Source organism: Pseudorca crassidens, chromosome 9, assembly GCF_039906515.1.
Source record: "Pseudorca crassidens isolate mPseCra1 chromosome 9, mPseCra1.hap1, whole genome shotgun sequence".
Taxonomy (NCBI): Eukaryota; Metazoa; Chordata; class Mammalia; order Artiodactyla; family Delphinidae; genus Pseudorca; species Pseudorca crassidens.
The window spans coordinates 52,805,604-52,828,284 of record NC_090304.1 but is presented as its reverse complement, the minus strand read 5'-3'; the positions used below and the strand labels follow the sequence as shown (position 1 = coordinate 52,828,284).

General features: G+C 36.2%; 2 protein-coding genes across 4 annotated transcripts in view; one reads left to right on the top strand and one right to left on the bottom strand.

The window, feature by feature from the left end:
- Positions 1 to 22,681, bottom strand: part of PPME1 (protein phosphatase methylesterase 1) — a 76,238-nt gene that overhangs the window by 21,555 nt on the left and 32,002 nt on the right. The window contains exons 2-7 of the mRNA XM_067750321.1: positions 20,605 to 20,698; positions 19,794 to 19,886; positions 10,166 to 10,223; positions 9,665 to 9,716; positions 3,842 to 3,996; positions 2,859 to 2,949 (exon numbers count right to left, since the gene is read on the bottom strand). Coding sequence (XP_067606422.1) covers positions 2,859 to 2,949; positions 3,842 to 3,996; positions 9,665 to 9,716; positions 10,166 to 10,223; positions 19,794 to 19,886; positions 20,605 to 20,698 — 543 coding nt within the window. The remainder of the gene's footprint in view (positions 1 to 2,858; positions 2,950 to 3,841; positions 3,997 to 9,664; positions 9,717 to 10,165; positions 10,224 to 19,793; positions 19,887 to 20,604; positions 20,699 to 22,681) is intronic.
- The window catches only part of P4HA3 (prolyl 4-hydroxylase subunit alpha 3), a 119,279-nt gene that overhangs the window by 70,010 nt on the left and 26,588 nt on the right, over positions 1 to 22,681 (top strand). The window contains exon 14 of one of the 3 annotated variants that reach the window (XM_067750300.1): positions 11,935 to 12,120. The exons of the other annotated variants lie outside the window; for them this stretch is intronic. Within the exon in view, the coding sequence (XP_067606401.1) occupies positions 11,935 to 12,105 (171 nt within the window). The 3' untranslated portion in view covers positions 12,106 to 12,120. Of the gene's footprint in view, positions 1 to 11,934; positions 12,121 to 22,681 lie in introns of those variants that run through there. 3 annotated transcript variants of the gene reach the window in all.

Sequence of the window (22,681 nt, the reverse complement as noted above, 5' to 3'; positions counted from 1 at the left end):
TTGTCACCTCCCATCCTTTCCTCAACCAATATCCCCAACTTATATCAGGTTTTTATCTCCTACTTTCTGAGATTTCCTTTGTCAAGGTCACCTCCATCATGCCAATGACCATCCTAATGTTCATTTCTTAGTCTTTACCTTACTTGATCTCTCAGCAGCATTTGACCTAGATCCCCTCTCCTTCTTCTATAAACACTTGCTATGCTGCTCTCTTGCTTTCCTTCTATCTCACCAACTGTGTCTTTTCAGTTTCTTTTGTTGGATCTTCCTTTCCTTCCCAAGCTCTCAATATTGTAGAGTAACCCAAGGCTCAGTTCTTGGATCTTTTTCTATCAACTAGGTGACTGCATTCAATATTTTGGCTTTAAATGTTATCTATGTGATGATGATTCTCCAATCTATCTCTAGCTCAACCTCTTCCAACTAGTGTATACAAGTGCCTACTTAACATTTTCACTTAGATGTATAATAAGCATTTCAGCTTATCCAAATAAAAATCCTGATACCCTGCTCTCAAATCTGCTGCTCTTTGTCTCTACCATTCACCAATTGCTTAGGCTAAAAACCTAGAAGTCATCCTTGAATACTGCATCTCCCCCAACCCCCTCTCCCAACACACTATCCACAAGGTAGTTCTGTCAGCTCTACCTTCAAAATACATTCCAAATATGACCACATAACTTCCTCTGTTGCCATCATAGTCTATGATTACCATCATTACTCTTTCCTACAACTATAATTATTTCCTAACCAATTTCTCACTTTTGTTATCACCCCTACTCTCCACTCCTTCCCCTATTCTGTTTTCCTCAGAACAGCCAAGTGGTGGAACCAAGATGCAAATCCGTATCAGACCTCAAAGCCCAGGCTCTTTTTTTTTTCAACTTTTTAAATTGGGGTATAGTTGATTAACAATGTTGTGTTAGTTTCAGGTGTACAGCAAAGTGATTCAGTTATACGTACACCTGTATCTATTCTTTTTCAAATTTCAAAGCCCAGGCTCTTAATGACTACACCCTACTGCCTCTCATTTGGATGACCAAGAGGGCAAAAGCAGAAATTCACTTTGCTTTAAATCTTTACTGAATTTAAATAGATTGGTTTTGTATTTCAACACCTTTTTTTAAAAAAAAAAATTATCTAGAATAACCAAAATGGCCATGAGTCATAAACTTGATTCAGATATCCAGCAGACACAAAACATAATTACCAAAAACTTCACTGTATTCTTTCTGATTCTTAGGCTCAGAAAGTGTCTAGAAATCAGTGGCTCTCATAGAACCCAGAATATTTTAACATTCAATAAGTGGAATGTCTATTCTACCCTACATCTGGCACTAGAATCAAGACTCTGTCTCCCCTTAACAAAAGGTTCATCATGACCCCCAGGCTGGTTTGGGTGCCTGTCTTCTGTACCTTCTTCATTGTATTGTGTTTATGCATTTACTTGTATGTATGTTCCCAGTTTTTTGATGATAGGAACTAAGCCTGATTCATCCCCAGTTCTTAGATCAGGCACTGACACATCTTAGGTACTAAAAAAAAAAAAAATGTTTACTGAATAAATTTTAAGTTATTTGGAATAATTTTCTCACTAGTTGTTACTGGGGAAGCAGGCAGGGTGCCCAAGGTTCATGTTGAGCTGGCAGCAGCCACATTCTCAGTGTGGTTGCTCAAGATGGAGAGATTTTTGGTGCTTCCAAGAGTACATCTTGCATCACAGTAGTGAACAGGGGAGGCAAAAGCAACCATATCAAACACAAATATCATTCTGGCAAGCCATATTTGGCATGAGATCCTCTGTCCTAGGAGGAATCCCCAGGATATATTTACCAGGTCCTTAATTTCCACTTGATATCTCTGACTCAGTAAACAGATACAGTCTGCCTGCTAAAGCAGCTAGCAGTATGCTATATGCTATATGAAAGTACAAAAGAAATAGAGAATAGCTTCTGACCTTATGATGCAGGAAGGGCATTAAGACAGAAATGAAAATTAACAATGTAAGCATATCCCTTAAAGGAGGATTAGAAGACTTAAGGGGTAAACAGTACAATATAATACATACTTAAAGGTTTTAGCAATTTTGCTGAAGGAGGGACCTGGGTGGTTTGTAGGAGTTATAAGAAGGGTTCTGGAGAGGGGACTAGAAATGGATTTTGAGGGATAGGTAGGAAGACAGGACACTAAAGATATTTTATCCCAAGACTGATATCCTGGGGGAAGGGATAGTGCTTTACTCATCTTTGAATCATTACCCTTTAGCACAAAGTGTTCAATAAATATAAATGCATTTAATAAATATTCAAATAATTGATTGAATTAGTGTATAATTAATAACTGAACAGCCTTTACTTAAGTGGAAGCCATAGCCAATTCTGTCAGTAATTTTTATGAGAACCATTTAGCCAAAGGGTTTTTATTTATGCAAAAACCAAATAAAAACTGAAAAGGAAACCCACGACCATCTGTTTCTCCATCTTCTCTGGAACACAGAAAGTGAATCTAGAGCCATGGAGCATCAGAGATGGAAAAGGCCTTAGAATCTCATTTAGTCCAAACTCCCACCTTAGAGATGGGAACAGCTAGACAGCAGATGATCCATAATTATTAAGATTCTAGGAGGTACTATAGTGTATTGGAAAAAGGATGGGTTTTAGAGAACTGAGCCAAGTCTGAAACATTTAAAATATTTTTTAAAAAATCTGCTCCTTATGTAAATGTTTCCATACCTGATACTACAATAAAGCTAAGGCATAGGAACTAAAATATTCCTTTCAACTTGGTGCTTGAGCTGATGAAAAAGGAAAGCTACAATCTAACATTTAAAATATAGACAATATAGATTTGTGGGTTACCTCCATTCAACGGCATTCTCCAGAGACTTGAAGGTTTTAGGACGACCACGTAAGAAATTCTGCATGCTATTAAGTGCATCCATGGCTGTACCTAGACGTTAAACAAAAAATTTTAACCACAGCACTTAAGATATTCTGAGCATTTATACTTAATGTGTCAACTGTATACATCTCCCCTCAATGACAGCAGAATTAAGTGGCACTTGGGGAAAAAAAAGAAGCAGTTTAAGAAAATTCAGAAGACTGATGTGATAGCCAGCTTCCAAGATGGCCTCCAGTGGTTTTTGCCTCCTGGTATTCAACAGTCCCTCCACACTGAATAGGGCTGGCTGACTTATATGAGCAATAGTGTGACTTCTGATGCTGGGTCATAAAAGACATGGCAGTTTCTTTTTATATGTTAAATAAAATTATGGGACATACATACAACTGAAATATTATGCAGCCATAAAAGATGTTTATGAAGAGTTTTTGATGACATGTAAAATTATTACATAATGTGGGGTGTGGGAAAAATGGGTGAAGGTGTGAAAAGTATGATCTTCCAGTTATAAAATAAATAAGTCCTAGGGATGTAACATACAGCATGGTGACTATAGTTAATACTGTACTGCCTATTTGAAAATTGCTAAGAGAATAGATCTTAAAAGTTCTCATCACAAGAAAAAAAATATGTAACTATGTGTGGTGATAGATGTTAACTAGATATATTGTGGTGATCATTTCACAATATATACATATATTAAATCATTTTGTACAGCTGAAACTAATGCAAAGTTATATGTCAATTGTATCCCAATAAAAAAATACTGGGAATGCCTCTGCCACAAAATAACATTAAAAAAAAGATATAAAAGACAGAGGAACATACTTCGAGATGAGAGAAGTCATATATAATAAATAAAAACAAAATAACAATAATCTACCATGGATGTTTTCTGTAAGTCAAAGATTTTGATTTGCTCAGCACTAAAAAAACTTACCTTCCACAACATCGATCATGCACAGACCCAAGAGGCTTGGTACCAGGTTGGATGATGCTGTGTGGACTGCAATAGCACCACCCATGCTATGTCCAATGAGCATAATTGGAGGAGGAAGGTCCCCATACATGGCTTCAACCACATTGCCAACATCTCTGCAAAGAGAAGGAAAAAAAGCATGGAATGTACTCTGACAACACTGTAAAGATAGTTTTATTTCCTAACTCTCCCTTTTGATCTGTAACTAACAGTCCTAGGACTGTAAAGGTCTACTGGACCATCTTGCAAATGTACCTACGTAAACGTCCTAACACCCCGGCCCCGCAGTGTAGCCACACAGCTAGCTCTTCTGATAAATGGAAGTTTAAGGACTAAGAACCAAATTTTCTAATTTTCCTTTACATCACACCTTCACTATTCCACACATTTAGTACAATCACATAAACATATACCTTTATTTTAAACGTAAGCTTGAAACTCTGGACAAATCATTTAACTGCTCTATGCCTCAGTTTACCCATCCATAAAACAGGAAAACAATTTTAAGCATTGTAATGTAGTGAAGTTTGACGTCACAAGATGAATTGCAGCCCCAGTTTATTTTTTACTATGTGGACTTGGATTAGCTACTTAATCTCTCAGATAAAGTTTCAACATCTATAAAATGAAGATAAGAATATCAGTTACTATTCTGGATTGCTTTGAGGATTAACTGAGACACTGAATGTAAAACTACTTTGAAAAGAGTAAAGTGCTATTCAAACGTTAACTATTATTTACAATTTGTTATGTAAAGTTGTTTGAAGTATGAACACAAATTTAGTGTTCTGAGAAACTAGAAAGATGTTCAGAGCTAATTTTTATTGGCTTCTGTTCCAGTCTTTATGAGTGGATCTATTTAACAAAGTCAAACCTCAAAGCTTTGAAAATGAGAAGTAAAGCAGGAACTTTGGTTTTTATTTGCATATGGGCCTTCTATGCTATAGCAATAGCAATAGGTAAGTAAGACCTACGTGTTTCTAGAGACCACTGTCTCTACTGTCTTCTTTTGTGAGTGGGTGAGTCAGTCAACTTCAAAAGACAGTTTTGTCTTGCTGAGTGTCACTACATATCTCAGGCACTCACACAATGTTAGCCAAATACAGCAGTTGTGAATGTAGGGACACAGCCATTCAGATATGGTCTCCACAGTATTCAGAATGGCAAAGGTAAATGTTATTAATTATTTATGAAGGAATTAATCTTAAAAATCTCATACAACAATTACAGATGTGAATAGGGTAGTGGTAGCATCTGCAGACAATCTAAATGCGAGATAAAGCCACGCAATTTTATAAGCGAAAACAAATAATAGTTTAATATTCCTTTGGAGTTAAATTTAAGGCTAAAATTTTTGGTTCATAACAGAAATAATGAGTAAAATAAAAGGATGCTATGAAAGATTATCTAGTCAGTAACTGGATGTACCACAATTTTGGTAGATGACTTCTAGGGGGATTCTATCGTATTTATTAATACTAGCTCATTTCCTGAGAAGCAGTATAGCGTATCACAGACATAACAGAAAAAAGAGTATCAGAGTAATTCAGATCTCGGCTCTTCTACTTTCAGTGGAGTTGCATTTTATGTAAGGTTTAGGTTCTGAAATTGATGCCAAAGGCAAAAATCATGCTGTCAGTGCTACCTGAAAACCCCTCTAATTGCCCATTAAGATGCCCATTTTGAGATTTTTGTTTCATAGAATGATTGAACTCAGAAACAATATAAATGTTTTATTGCTTCAACTATTTCAGCAAGAATCCAACTTGTTGGCTCTTCTGATTCTTAGTAATTATCTTCATCTATTATAGAAGTTTTAATCATTAATTTTCTTTTTAACTTTTTGTGTGAGTTAGCAACTTATTGTCTCTTGGCTCTCATTCACCCTTTATTTCATGTTCTGCAAAACTGGATGAGGCTTTTAAATAGTTTTCCTTTGCCAGCCAGCAAGATGTTAAGCTATGCCAACAGAGGGCAAAGGAGAGATACTGCAGAAAAAGAGGGTTTTGTTCCTGGTTTGCACTGACTCCACAAGCTCCTGTAGTTTGTGTAGCACCCAAGACCTGAAGCACACACAGCTTCCCCAGGGCCTAGCTCCTGCAACACAGGAGGCGTCTCCAAGCACTCCATCCCTCCATCCCCAATGTTCCTTTTCCCCCTCTAGCTTTTTCTTTTTTTGTAGTAGGACTCACTTATCCATTTATTAAGTCACTGTTGAGTTTCTACACAGGCCAGGTACTGTGGCAGGTCTGGGGGTACAGCGGTAAAAAGGGCCGACAAGTCCCCTTCTTCATGGAGCTTACGTTTGCAGGGAGGGGAAGTGAGCAAAGAGGTACTGAAAATCCAAGTATAAACTGGGATAATACTATGAAGGAGGGGTATAGGGAGCTCTTTGAACCTAATGGGAGGTTCATCTTTGTTTTTGGTTTTTTTTAACATCTTTTTTTTTTTTAATGTTTAGCAAAATGTTTTTCTTTCTTTTTTAACATCTTTCTTGGAGTATAATTGCTTTACAATGGTGTGTTAGTTTCTGCTGTATAACAAAGTGAATCAGCTATACGTATACATATATCCCCATACCTCCTCCCTCTTGGGTCTCACTCCTTCCCTCCTTATCCCACCCCTCTAGGTGGTCACAAAGCACAGAGCTGATCTCCCTGTGCTATGCGGCTGCTTCCCACTAGCTATCTACTTTACATTTGGTAGTGTATATATGTCCATGCCACTGTCTCACTTTGTCCCAGCTTACCCTCCCACTCCCTGTGTCCTCAAGTCCATTCTCTATGTCTGCGTCTTTATTTCTGTCCTTCGCCTAGGTTCTTCGGAACCTTTTTTTTTTTTTTTTTGAGATTCCATACATATGTGTTAGCATATGGTATTTAGTTTTCTCTTTCTGACTTACTTTACTCTGTATGACAGACTCTAGGTCCATCCACCTCACTACAAATAACATTTCATTTTTTTATGGCTGAGTAATATTCCATTGTATATATTTGCCACATCTTCTTTATCCATCATCTGTCGATGGACATTTAGATTACTTCCATGTCCTGGCTATTGTAAATAGTGCTGCAGTGAACACTGTGGTACATGTCTCTTTTTGAATTATGGTTTTCTCAGGGTATATGCCCAGTAGTGGGATTGCTGGGTCATATGGTAGTTCTATTTTTAGTTTTTTTAAGGAACCTCCATACTGTTCTCCATAGTGGCTGTATCAATTTACATTCCCACCAACAATGTAAGAGGGTTCCTTTTTCTCCACACCCTCTCCAGCATTTATTGCTTGTAGATTTTTTGATGATGGCCATTATGACTGGTGTGAGGTGATACCTCATTGTAGTTTTGATTTGCATTTCTCTAATGATTAGTGATACTGAGCATCCTTTCATGTGTTTGTTGGTCCCTTCTAGCTTTATTGAAGTATAATTGGTATATTAAAAATGGTGCATAATTGGGGCTTCCCTGGTAGTGCAGTGGTTAAGAATCCGCCTGCCAACGCAGCGGACACAGGTTTGAGCCCTGGTCCGGGAAGATTCCACATGCCACGGAGCAGCTCAGCCCGTGTGCCACAACTACTGAGCCTGCGCTCTAGACCCTGCAAGCCACAACTACTGTGCCCGTGTGCACAACTACTGAAGCCCACGCACCTAGAGCCAGCTCTGCAACAAGAAAAGCCACTGCAATGAGAAGCACTCGCACCACAACAAAGAGTAGCCCCCGCTCACTGCAACTAGAGAAAGCAGCAACGAAGACCCAAAGCAGTCAAAAATAAATAAATTAAATAAATAAATTTAAAAAAAAAAACAACTGTAGGCATTATGTTGTACAGCAGATCTCTGGAACCACCCCCAATATTTTCGTTGCAAAGTGCCACTGGTGAGATACCTCCCTGTGAACAGCTTCTCCTGCACCCTAAAGGGCAGATTTCTGACAAGTTCTGCCATGTAACATAGTATCCAAGTGACTTCTCTGCCTTCAGTAAGCCACCATTGTGCCTTCTCCAACAAGGTCTAGATCTCAACCTCTTCCACTCAGGTTCCATCTCAGTCTGAGGGGAAATATGAAGTGGCTGCTTCTTACATCTGCTATTCCTAGTCTTTACTTCTCTCTGTTTTTCAAGTTTTTTTCCAGCTTTCTGAGATATAACTGATAAGTAAAATTGTAATATATTTAAAGTATACGATGTGATGATTTGAAATACGTATACACTGTGACATGATTCCCACAATCAAGTTAATTAACCCTCTAGTCTTTACTTCTTACTAGCCAATTCCTCAGTACTCCAATCCCGTTACAGTTAACAAATCTTTATATTAAACTTTCCTTGTTTAAATTACTGTGTGGTTTCTCTCTCCTGATTGTCCCAGACTGATACATTATTAGGCAATGTTTCCTTAAGGTCATCAATTAATTCTTTAATTTCTTCTTGAATGTCAGTCAAGCCATCATCACCCTTGTCTGACTGCCTGGCCACTTAGATGATGTATTTCACTTTTTTGTCAACAGTCAAGAAACGCTTTAAAACTTATTCATAAATCTTTCTATAGGTATCACTAACAAGCTTGATTATTTTGGGCTTTATTGTTCTCACATCACAAAGGAACAACTGAGGGACCAGATTCTTGGTTCTCTTTTCATGGTTTCTCAGGCACATGTTTATTGAGTGGAATGGTCCTCTCACAGTGTTGTTTCTCTCTCTCTGCCAAGCACTATGTTGAATGATCACAATTCTAGTCTATTAACTGTGGGACCTCATGCAGTTATTCAACCCATCTGAGCCAGTTTTCTCATTGGTAAAAAAGTGATAATATTTACACTACAGACTAATTAAAATAATTAATTTATCCTTAACAAATGTTTAATTTACACTTAACGAAGCACATAAATAGCACCTACTATACAATACATAAATAACACCTACTATAACAATACAATTATCGTCACATGACTTTGGGTTCTGAAGGAAGAACAGTTTACTCATGGATTAAAGCTGCTAAAGTAAAAAGGGACAAGATATTTTTGGTGCCAAAAATACACTTGAGAGAGCATGCATTAAGCACATGAGAGAGTACGTATTAAAAGCAGGGTAGTTGGAAAAATCCTGTTTACAATATAGAATAGTGGTCTCCAAACACCAGTCATGGGACTGGCTGCATCAGATTCCTTTATAGAAATTTATCAAAATCTAAATGCCCAGACCCACTGGTAGAAGCACTAATTCAATAGGTCTGGGGTAGGGCCAAATCATCTGTACTTCAATCACTTCTCAGATGATTCTGATGAGTGGCCAGGTTTGAGAGCCACTGCATGTGCTATACTCATCTTTTACTTTGAGGCCCAGGGTATAATCAGTTATTCTTTAATACCCTGTTTTTGTCTTACTATAACGCTTGACAAAGAATGTGGGCAGGATATCTTAAGAACGTCTTACAGAGCCCTTTGCATACAACCACTTTTCAAGCATGGGTCCCCAATAGATATTCAGATTCTACTCAACTCTGTCAACAGAAGAAAACTTTTCAAAAGCCAACACAAACTAAACTGTGCCTTGAAGAATTTTCAAATGCTTTAAGTGATGACCATCACATTGAATATACCAAGGAAGATGGAGGTTTCTTTCAATATTAAACAGTAAAGAAACACCAGATATAGAGGAAAGAGAAAAGAAGTAAAATTTTCTCTGTGTTATTTGTTGTTCAACAATCTCACCAGGAGAGTGATAAACTATTATTTATAATAGTAATGGAAGCCAGGTGATTGTATAAACAGTATTAGATTACTTACTTTGCCATGGTTTCTGCAGACAGGTCTTCAGAATTCTTGACTTTTGTTTCACCTAAAAAGAAAATATTTTAAAAATAAAATTCCCATGAAGATAAATCATAAAAGCAAGAGTATTTGCTTTCAAAAAATCTCACCTTGGGATAATGAAATGGGAGTTTTATAATGGTATATGATGGGCATAGCAAGGATTTTCTGTTACAGACGTATCTTTATAGTTGGCCATCTGAAGAAGGATAATTACAGTAGCAAAGATTTTTCCACATTCCTCATACATTACCAGCATCAGAATTTGGTTACGTTAGTGGACATTTTCTTAGCTAAACAACAATATATATATATATGTGTGTATAAAAATATTTATGAAAACTGAAAGCTAGGACTTCCCTCTAAATGCACAAATGGAACAGCCCAGGCCACAATGAAATCTCTAATATTTAACACTATTCAAAGGGCTTGGCAAATATATCATTGAGTCAGTGACTAATTAAGAACTTCACTCACCATGACCTCGAAGATCCAAAGCCACAATCCTACATTGAACCCTACTAATGATTGCTGCCTAGGAGGAAGAGGAAAAGGAAAAGTATTCAGATACATCTGGGTTAGCAAATCTTTCCCCATTACCAATGATAACTTTGTCAGATGAACTGCCATCAGAATTCAAGGATCTCAAGAGAATCAAGAGACTTTCCACTTTAAAGCAAAATTTTAAAAATAATGATTCTCTGCTTTTTGTGTGCATATTCTGGTTATATCCCAACTTCAAAATATGGCTTTCTCCACCTAAATCCCTCTTTAAAACTTAACTCTTCCTAGCTTTTCATAAAACAGAATAAGCACCTTTATACAATGACCCTCTGAGCTTTACTATTACTTATGATTTTCATCCATACTCACTGGTTATCTTTTCCCTAATCTGGAAGGGAAATTCTCTAGATAAGGACCATGAGTCAGTTTATATCTAGGCTCAGGATATCACACAAATGTGACATTCAGATCATGAAATAACCTTGAAAGCAGCCCAAGTCATGAAATCTACCAAAGATTCACTTAAGACAGAGCAGGAATACACATAAGTTTGTACCAGTTAAACAAAAATATATTGAAAAAGAAATCATAATATCATGAGGAAGTATAATTTCAGAGGTTTAAACAAGCCTGAAATAATTGAGGATCTTCTTCCTCAAATGAACTAGTTTCTTTGACAATAATATATCACAATTGGTGTAAATGTCATCAACACTTTTTTAACTTTTAAGAATAAGATAGGAAAACTATCTAGGCTAACTCTTACATTTTATGAATGAGGAAACTGAAGTCAAGAGAAAGGAAATTATTTGCTCAGGGTCATGCAACTAGTAACAAAAATAAGACCAGAATCAAGGTAAGATACTAACATAACAGTCAATGTATACCATAAAACAAATCAGAGCTCTTAAATTACATTTTCCCCTCATTTTATTTTTAACTGATTAAAACATATTTTGAATATATTCACATTATAAAAATGTTGAAAATTTAGAAAATTAATAAGAGAGGAGAAAAAACTCCTCTGATTTGCCATCCATATGTCATCTCTTTGGATATTTCCTATGATCATTTTCCTCAGCTCTGTCAAAATATTATTGATTTATAACATATGTAAGTTTAAGGTGTTCAATGGGATAATTTGATATATGTGTATAATGCAAAATGGTTACCACAATAATCTCCATCCCCTCACATAATTACCATTTGTGTGTGTGTGGGGGGGGGGACACAACATTTAAGATCTACTCTCTTAACAACTTTCAAGTATTAATACTGTATAATTAATTACAGTCACCATCCTGTACATTAGATCCCCAGAACTAATTCATCTTATAGCTGGGAGTTTGTACCCTTTCACCGACATCTCCCCATTTCCCCCACCTCCCAGCCCTTGACAACCACCATTCTAATCTCTATTTCATGAATTCAGCATTTTTAGATTCCACGTAGACATTTTAGATTCCACAATAACATTATTTGTCTTTCTCTATCTTATTTCACCTAGCATAATGCCCTCAAGGTCCTCCATGTTATTGCAAAAGGCAGGATTCCCTTTTTCATGGCTGAATATTCCTCTGTGTGTGTGTGTGTGTGTGTGTGTGTGTGTGTGACATTTTCTTTATCCATTCATCCACTGATTGATGCTTAGGTTGTTTCCATGTTGTGGTTATTGCAAATGACATTGCTGTGAACATGGAGGTGCAGCTATCTCTTCAAGATCATTTTTTCATTTCTTGCAGATATACAGAAGTGGAATTGCTGGATCTTACAGGAGTACTATTTTTAATTTTTTGAAGAAACTCCATACTGTTTTCCATAGTTTGGCTATACCAATTTACATTCCCATCAACAGTGCAGAAGGGTTCCTTTTTCTCTACAGGCTCATCAACACTTGTTTCTTGCCTTTTTAATAGCCATTTTAATAGGTGTGAGGTGATATCTCATTGTGGTTTTGATTTGCATTTTCCTGATGATTAGTGATAGCAACCATCTTTTCATGCACCTGGTTGCCATTTGTATGTCTTCTTTGGAAAAATGTCTATTCAAGTCTTTTGTCCACTTTTAAATTGGATTGGTTTTTTTTGCTATTGAATTGTATGAGTCCCTTATATATTTTGGATATTAACCCCTTATCAGATAAATGGTCTGCAAATATTTTCTCCCATTCTGTAGGCTGCATTTTTATTTTGCTGACTTTTTTTTCTTTTTTTTTTTTTCTGTGCAGAAGTTTTTTAGTTTGATGTAGTCCCAACTTGTTTATTATTGCTTTTGTTCCTTGCACTTTTGGTGCCATATCCAAAAATCACTGCCACAGGGCTTTCTCCTTGTTTTCTTTCAGTAGTTTTATAGGTTCAGGTCTTACATTTAAGTTTTTAATCCATTTCAAAGTAATTTTTGTGAGTGATGTAAGATAGGGGTCTAATTTCATTCTTCTGCATGGAGTTATTCAGTTTTCCCAACACCATTTATTTTAGAGATTATCTTTTCCTCATTGAGTCTTCTTGGATCCCCTGTCAATTATTAGTTGATTGTATATGTGTGGGTTTATTCCTGAGGTTTCAATTCTGTTCCATTGGCCTATGTTTCTATTTTCATGCCAGTACAATATTATTTTGACTACTATAACTTTGTAATAAAGTTTGAGATCAGGAATTGTGTTGTCTCTAGCTTTCTTCTTTCTCAGGATTGCTTTGGCTATCTGGGGTCTTTTGTTGTTCCACAGAAATTTTAGGATTGTTTTTTCTATTTCTGTGAAAAATGTCATTGGAATTTTGAAGGGGATTGCATTGAATCTGTAGATGGCTTTGTGTAGTAGACATTTTAACAATATTAATTCTCATGATCCATGAACATGGGCTATCTGTTTGTGTCTTCTTCAATTTCTTTCATCAATGTCTTATAATTTTCAATGTACAGATCTTTCACCTCCTTGGTTAAATTTATTCCTAAGCATTTTATTTTCTGATGCTATTGTAAATGGGATTGTTTTCTTTATTTCTTTTCCAGATAATTCATTGTTAGTGTATTTAATCATATTTTAAAAATCACCTAGAAAATCAAGTCTGTTTCTACTTCCAATACTCTAATGAATATCTTTAAAGAGAACAAAGGACTAAAATTCTAATATACTTTGCTATTTGCTCCTGAAAGCTAATTTACAGGAGTTATTTAATGCATTATGGTGGTACTAAAGCTTTAAATGCCAAAAACAAATCTGTATTTTGGAAATAAAATTAAGTGGCAAAGATAGTGTCAAATTTGCCTGATTGCTGTACTTTAAAAAAAGAAAGGTAAAACTAGGTCCACAAAACAGCAACGAAATATTCATTTGAAGGCAGTAAATGTCAATTCCAATTTTAAATTGAAAGCAAGAATTCAAAATCTTATGTGCCTGTCAGAAAACACTGACAATAATACTAAAAACAGATTTTTCACTCACTTATTTAACAAATCTAAAGTGCATCTGCTAAAAGTCTGGCACCAATTGAGTAATGGGGTTACAGTACGAAAAAGACAGTCAATGTTCCTGCTCCCATGACGTTTACATTCTAGTTTGGTGGAGGAAGACTAGTAATCAATGACTGAGCAAAGTAAATTCAGAAAGTAATACATTTTATAGATAATAAAAAATTGTGAGAGCATGTCTATGCCTCTAGATCTCACTTCAAATAGTACAACTCTGCCACTTCTGGAATGGTTGAGTAAAAAGCAGCTATTTAAGAACTAGACTTATCCAACCATTTTCTCAATAGAAGTTGTGGTGTTAGTAATAACAGCAACAACAGTAGAATGTAATTTTTATTAAATCTTACTATGTATCAGGCACCAATCTAATTACTTCAAATGAATTATCTAACTTTCTCCTCACAACTCTTTTATTTAGATACAATTTTCATCATGTTACAAGTGAGAACATTTTACACAGAGGTTTGGTAACTTGCCCAGGGACAAACAGCTAATAAGTGGTGAGGCCAAAATTAAAGTCTGAACAGCCTGATTCCAGGTGGTTCACAACCCTGGCTGCGTAACAGAATCACATAAGGAGCTTCAGGAAATACTGCTACCCAGGTACTAACCCACCAGAAATTCTGATTTAAGTGATCTGGGTAGGGGTCCAGGATATCAACGCATTTTAGAGTTCCCCAAGTGATTCTAATGTACAAAGTTTAGCCTAGCTCTAGAGTAGAGAATAAGAGTCAAGACTGGAAGTTAGATCTGGGTATTCTGTACCACTTTATTATCTCACTAAATTATCTCCCTGAGAAGTAGGCTGGGAAAATATTAGCCCAAATTTTGTTGCTGACAAAACAGGTTCTGAGAGGTATTGGTGAAGGTGTGGAGAAATAGGTATCCTCACAGACACATAAAATCCTCAAACTTTATAATGCTGGCTAATCTGATAAGTGAAAAGTGGTATTCTTTTATTTTAGTTTATATTTTACTCATTAATAGTAAGGTAGAGATATGGGGATATATGTATAACTGATTCACTTTGTTATAAAGCAGAAACTAACACACCATAGTAAAGCAATTATACTCCAATAAAAAGTTAAAAAAAATAGTAAGGTAGACCCATTTTTATAAGTTTATCAGTTATTTATATTTCCTCTTCTGTGAACTACCACTTCGTATCTCTTGCTCATTTTTCTACCGGATTATCTTTTTCTTACTGCTTTTTGGGAGTGTTTTTTTTTTTTTTAATGTTTATTTATTTGGCTGTGTGGAGTCTTTGTTGCGGCGCGCAGGCTCTTCATTGCGACGCACGGGCTTCTCTCTAGTTGTGGCAGACAGGCTCCAGAGCACGCGGGCACAGTAGTTGCAGCGTGTGGGCTCCAGAGCACGTGGACTTGTGGGCTCTCTAGTTGTGGCACGCGAGCTCTAGAGCACACAGGCTTAGTTGCCCCACAGCGTGTGGGATCTTAGTTCCCCGACCAGGGATCAAACCCGTGTCCCCCGCATTGGAAGGCGGATTCTTAACCACTGGACCATCAGGGAAGTCCCGGTAGTTTTTTTTAATATAATGAAACTGTTAACCCTTTGTTATTCATATTGCATGTATTTCAAATACTTTTTACCTAGCACATAGCTTGTGTTTTAATTTTAAGATATCTTGTCTAGGAGTTTTTCATTTTGGCAAAGTTGAATTTATCAACCTTTCTTTTATGGCTTTTTCTTCTTCTGGCTGCTCCAAGGTCATATATGAATATTCTTACAGTTTGTTTTTTAAATTCAGTAGTTTAATCCATTTGGGTTTTTTTATATTAACTTATTTTTAAACATGGGCCTATTTCTTGATTCTTTCTGCCAATAACCATACTATTGATAGAGTTTTAGAATATGTTCTGATATATGAGAGGGCAAGTCCCTTCCCTCTTGCTCTTTTTCAAAATTATCTCAGCAATCACTGGGCATTTATTCTGTGTGAATTTTAGAGTCTCATGAAAAATCCCATTGAGATTTAGGGGAGTTAGATTCATACAGGAACATGATTTATTTCTCTATTCAGGTTTTCCTTTATATTCTTCTGTACTGTTTCCTCCATAAATGTCTTATAAGTTAAAACAAGTAAGACTTATTCCCAGTTATTTTATAGTTTTGTCACTTTTATGGATAGAATAATTTTTCCTCTTATATTTCCAAATCCAGTAACTGCTAATATTTAGGAAAAGTAGATTTTTTTATATTTACTTTGTAAACTATGGCTTCACTAGTAGTTTGCCAGTTGATTTTCTTTGGTTTTCTAGAGAGACAGTATTTACAAGTAATGACAGTTCTCACTCTTTTCAAAACTTTAAAACTCATTTTTCCTTCTTGTTTTATTGTTTGGCTAGAAGCTCCAGTATACTGTTGAAAATAGCACCCCTATCTTGTCTCTGACTTTAAAAGTGTCTCTTTTACCACTAGGTATATTTATGTAATTTTCTGGTATATAAACTTAATAAAGTTAAGAAAGTTTTTCATCTATTCCTAATTGCCAAGAGTTTTCAACATACTGGGTGTTGTACTTGATCAAGTCCTTTTTTCGTATCACATGAGGCGAGAGATTAATTACACTGATAGATTTTCTAATGCTGGACCATTCTCACATTCCTGGGATAAAACCTAGTTGGTCAATGTATTACTATTTTACTACACTACTGGAGTCAATCTGCTGTTATTTTATTTAGGATTTTGCATCTATTTTATAACCGAAATTGGCTCACAGTTTTCTTGCAGTCTTTGCCTGGTTTTGGTATTAGACTGATGTTACCTTCACAAATGAATTGGGTAACTTAAAACAGTACTACTCTAAGTAGTACTTTTATGTGGTGAAAAATTTTAATTAAACTTTCTCCTCGGGAAAAGAAACTAACACTCCATAAGATATCAAATACTTAGAATTAATAAGAGACAGGCTGTTAACTAGTCTCGCTGTCTCCATCTATGTCTCCTGCCCAACCCATCATCTATACTAGCATCCTGTTTATTCTAAAGCTCTTCAATGACTTCCCATTGACTAAAACAGCGATACTCAATTACACAAGTAGGTAGATGTGTATCATAATGCTCAGTTTCCCAGAACTTTACAATCTCGGTGTGTTTGCAATTGTTTCATGCAAATCAGACTTTCGATACCCCTTCTCTAATTCTGACATGCCTAAAATACGTTTATGGACAGGAGAAGTTTTGTGTTTAAAAATAGCTCCCTCTATTACCCTGAACTAAAGGATAGGGGTGCAATTCCCTAGCCAGGCATACAAGGCCCTCCCATAATTTTGTTCCTGTGATCTCTCTAGTCACCTCTTTCCCTGCTCCCTACCATTATACTTTATACTCGAGCTACTTATAACTTCCAAAACATACTTCACTGTTACACTCTTCACTGCCTTTGTACTCATCTCTCCTTGAAATGCCTCTCTACTAATCTAATTTCTATTCAGTCTTTAAAGCCCAGATGTCCCTTCTCTTATGAAACTTTCTTTAATCTCCCCCCTCAACCATCATCAGAGTTAATAATTCCCTCCTCTGTTACTTTTGTATCTTGTACATAGATGCTATAAACTCATCTAACAACTGAGTGCTTTTTTAAAAAAAATATTTATTTATTTGGCTGCGTCGGGTCTTAGTTGTGGCATGCTGGCTCCAGAGTGCGTGGGCTTAGTTGCCCTGTGGCATGTGCGATCTCAGTTCCCTGACCAGGGATCTAACCTGCATCCCCTGCATTGGAAGGCGGATTCTTAACCACTGGACCACCAGGGCTGTCCTGACAACTGAGTGCTTGAGTCAAGCACTTTATTAAGAACCTCATAACTTTTGTTCAGTCTCATAACCACTCTATTATAACTAGGTAGTATTATATCCATTTTACAAATTAAGAAACTAAAGCATGATAGATTAAGTTGTGTTCAGATTCAAATCCCAGTCTGAGATAAAAGCTTCTTAAAATTTTTGCTGTATTATCTATATATATATATGTTATCTCCATTTTTCCTATTTTCCCCATTACACTTAAAACATCATATAAAAACAAGAGGGGCTTCCCTGGTGGCGCAGTGGTTGGGAGTCCGCCTGCCAATGCAGGGGACATGGGTTCGTGCCCCGGTCCGGGAGGATCCCGCGTGCCGCGGAGCGGCTGAGCCCGTGGGCCATGGCCGCTGGGCCTGCGCGTCCGGAGCCTGTTGCTCCTCAACGGGAGAGGCCACAGCAGTAGGACGCCCGTGTACCGCAAAAAAAAAAACAACAAGAGGATACATTTAATTCTCCAATGTATCTATAGCACCTAGCATAATGCCTGGCACAAAGTAGTGGTTTAAGTATTTGCTGATTGGCTGATCTTATTAAAGAGTGAACTCTCATTTCTCTGTCCTTAGTAACCCAGCACAAAACCTGAAATACAGAATACATTCATAAATATTTGCTAACATGAACTGAATTAACTGGGAAAAGAAACAGGAATCAGCAGATACTACAGATCCAATTCTCGGCTTCAATCAGTTCATACTTGGTTGGTCCCAGGTCCTTCAGAGGTACCAAAACTGAAAAGGACTGAAGGCTGATTTTCACTACTTTTTAAGTGTTTACTATTGACACTATAGTTGCTACATTAGGAACAGGCACATGTTGCTGTTACTTGTTCACTCAAAAAACATTCCTTGAGTATACAATATGTTCCCAGAATAAATAAACTCTGGTCTTTGCCTCCAAAAAAACTCACAATCTAGTTGAGGGATGTAAATGACTAAAGCCATGCTACTAAGGACTTGAAATGTGGCTAGTCCAAACTGAGATGTGTTATAAGTATAAAATACACACTGGATTTCAAAGACAGTATAAAAAATAATGTGAAATATCTCAACAGTAATTTTTATATTGATTATCTGTTGAAATTATAATATTTGGGGTACAATGGGTAAAATAAAATATATATTAAAAATTATTTCACATGTTTCTTTTTACCTATTTAATGTCCCTACTAGGAAATTTAAAATTACATGTGTGGCTCACATTATATTTCTACCGGATAACACAGGTCTAGAGACATGAAAGAGTCTAGCACTTACAGGCAAATCATACAGCTACATTCCACAGTAAGAGAAAGGAAGTAGCAAACAAGACAAGGGCCGAATCATTCAATAATTTAATAATGGTTAAGTAAGTGCCTATGTGTCAAAAACTGTTTCAGGAATTTGGGAAACAAAAGAAGTAAGACATTATCCCTGTTCTCAAGGAATTCATGGTCTAATAGAAGACATGAGAAGGCACCTTTATACTTAATTCCAATAATCCTGCTGCCAGGAATGAAATGATATATTCAGGGCCCTCCTCAACTCCACAGCTATCTGGCTCCAGGTATATAGTGCTGCATTCTCACTTGCTCCCACTTTCTGTCCTTCAGACTCACTAGTGGTAAGTAGAAGACATATGTATATCTGCTTGATACACACAAGAAGAGATGACAATTTCATTTTAGATAGGAATGTTGCCAGTATCTTCTTCAACAGTATCTCCCCTTATATATGGGCTACCCTACCCCAGAGTCAAGAATATTGGGAAGATCTACAACTGGCAGTACTCACATAGACACATATTCCGTACTCTAGACCAGGGTATCATCAACCAAATATTACTTCCTAGTAGCTCACTAGTACCATTAAAATATAAACATTATTTAAAAAAGAAGGAACACTTTCCAAATATATATGGGGCATTTCGATGTGTTAAGTACTATAGCAGGCTCTATTAGGGAGACAAAGGACAGACATTATCTCTACCGAAGCACCCAAAAAGACTGTCTGCTTATCCATTACTTAAATCACTGAGACACAGTCCCCAACTTTGGAGAATTCCATCCCCCTCATCCCAGTGCAATATATATAGAACATTTTATAAACTGAAGAATTCATGTGCTAAAGCTCACTCCAGTTAAAATCCTCTAGTTTAAAGAACACATGATTTTGGCCTATGATGATAAATGTTTGAAATCGACTTACATCCCTAACCATCTTATATGAAGCTAAGTGAATGAGCACAGAAGAAAGTTAGGCTAGTCAAATTCATCCCCAAGCAAATAATGATTGTGCTAACTAACATTAACTTCCACTATCAACTGCTTACTTACCGTGAACACAGCCCAAGAAAGGGCAGAGTGGCCTCCTCCATGCAGAAGAAGTAGGACTGGACCCTCTGAGCCACTCTTGTAAACTCGAAAAGTGTATGAATAGTTAAAGATAACATATCTAAGCTTTTGCTCACTGAAGTTTTTGATTACTTAGTCATAATGACTGGATCAGAAAACTCAGTCAGGACCAAGCTATAAGCAAAGCTGCAGACTTCCAAACCTAAGAGGCACTTAAGTAGAAGTTTCTGAGACACCAAACCTGTTTTTGAGGCATGGAGCCAGTATGACCACGTTCTTTTTCCCACTTTTTTTTTTAATTATTATTTTTTATTTTGACTGTACCACACGGCTTGTGGGATCTTAGTTCCCTGACCAGGGACTGAACCCAGGCCCTCCGCAGTCAAAAGGCTGAGCCTAACCACTGGACTGCCAGGATTCCCTGGCAGTCCATCACCACTTTTTCAATGGGAAAAAAACTATTCCCTTTGCCCTAATGAGGATACAGTCCCTGGTTTCTAGACGCTAAACCAGTTCAACTCACTTGACTCATTAAACCTTCCCCTCAAAACCTGGGCCCTCAAAAGATATATCAGTTTCAAGAATTTAATTCTTAATCCCTTCCCCATGCATGAGACAATTATAGCCAAATAAGATATTGGCACAGTCTTACAAGAAATATTCCATGTTGTACAAGGAACAGGTAGAGAATGAAAATGAAATAAACAGCGAGAAGAACATTTTAGAAACTACACAAATCTTCTTAGACAATGTTATAAGCCTACTAAAGAATAAGGCATTTTACAAAGGATATATCCTTGCCAGTTTCATTCTCTACTTCTACATCTTCCATGGATTCAAAGTACTGACTCCACGGAACAGGAGAAAAGTCCCGCTTTCTTCCAGGGCTAAGGGGAAAAAAAGAGAGAGATTTCAAGTAAAAATTAGTTATGCATGAAAAGGTAAAATCTTCATCAACAAATATTAAACGTAAATCTGAAATGAAAATAACAAGATATTTTCTCGTAAAGATATGAAGAGTTTTCATACACAAAGTATTACATTAAACTGTTTTAAAAAGCTCATATATGTATAAAATTTTAGGATTTTAGGAAATTCATCAGTATGTTTTTTTTCGTTAGTATGTTTTAATCACAAATATATTGTGTGTATATACACACAACAAAACCTGCTAGTTCTCTCACCTTGTTCTTGGCTATAGGCTCATTCCTATCCTCTCAATCCACTTTAATATTGTTCCTGCTACATTAATTTTTGGTCACTATTGCTTCTTCATACCTTTAATCCTTCACATTTTTTCATGCTTCTTTGTCATTTCCCAACCAATCAATATACAAGCTTCACAGAAGGCAAACTGTCCGTATCAATACCTTGAATTTCTGGGCATTTATCTGAAGAGAAGCTCACACAGAAGTGAAATGACTTATCTATTCAATGTAGCATTGCTTGTAATAGAGAAAAATTGGAAATAACCTAAATATCAACAGGTGACTAATTAAAATAAATTTTGGTACACAGAGAAATAATATTTCGTTGTAAAAAGGAGGAAGCGATTATATATTGATAAAATTCCTTATCTATGGATAAGATACACTGTTAAGTAAGCAAAGAAACAAACATGATGCACCTACTACCATTTGGGTAAAAATGAGAAATATGCATAAATGTAATTGCTTATATATATTTAGAATATCTCTGAATGAATACTGATGTAACACTGATGGTAACCTGGGAGGGGAACTATGACTGGGAGGTGAGAGGGACAATTTTCATTGTACATCCCTTTCTATGTTTTGACCTTTGAACCATGTATTATTTTAAATTATTGTTATTTTAAATTATTATATTAAACTATTTTGAAACAAAACAAAAATAATTGATAAATATCTGTTTACAACCTAAGGCTTCAACCTTGGATGGAACACAAGAAAGAAACCCCAAGTCTTCCTCTATTTCCACACAGATTCTTTCCAGTAATGTAGGAAATTTAGCATTCCATCAGCAGCAAAACATTAACTCCTGCCTGACAACTTCTTGTATATGTTATGGGACCGAATTGAGAATATGTACAAAGCATAATACAAAGCTACTTTTAAAAACTTAATACAAAAGTACTCTAGGTTGACTATAATACTGGAAAGCATTACAGTGGGGCAGCTGGGCAGTAAGGAATGTATTCTCTCAACAGTCAAGTATTTATTGAATATCTACCTTCTACTAGGCATTGAAACAGGTTAGTAGGTCTCAATCCATGTAACAATAAAATCACCTGGGGAGCTTTTAAAAATACTGATGTTTGGATCTCACCTCTAGAAATTGATTTAAATGGTCTGGGATGTGGCCTAGGTACTGATAATTTTTAAAGTTCCCCAAGTTGAGAGAGAGATGCTAGAAATACAAAGGTAGAATATATGATTTGGAGTGAGAGAGGAGTTCAAATTCCTCACAGTTCATACCATTGCCCTATAATTCCTAACACTTGCAGTATGGACTTGGGCAATTTCAAATTATCTAAATTCTTTCTGCCTTGGATTATAATGACTAAGTAAAATAAGATATCCTTTAAAATAATCTAATACATCTGGCATTTGGTAGTTGCTCAGTAAATCGGTAAACCTATCTTCTGATAGAAAAAGTCCCTCTGTGGAAGTAAACTACAACTTTAGCCTAGACCTATTTTTTGGTTTACTGGTTGCACTTGAATTCCTACTGCAAAACTAAAAGCAGACCTATTTTTTTTTCAGTCAGTTATTTATTTATTTTTATTGAAGTATAGTTGATTTACAATATTATATTAGTTTCAGGTGTACAGCATAATGATTCAGAATTTTTGTAGATTATACTTCATTATAAGTTATTACAAAATAATG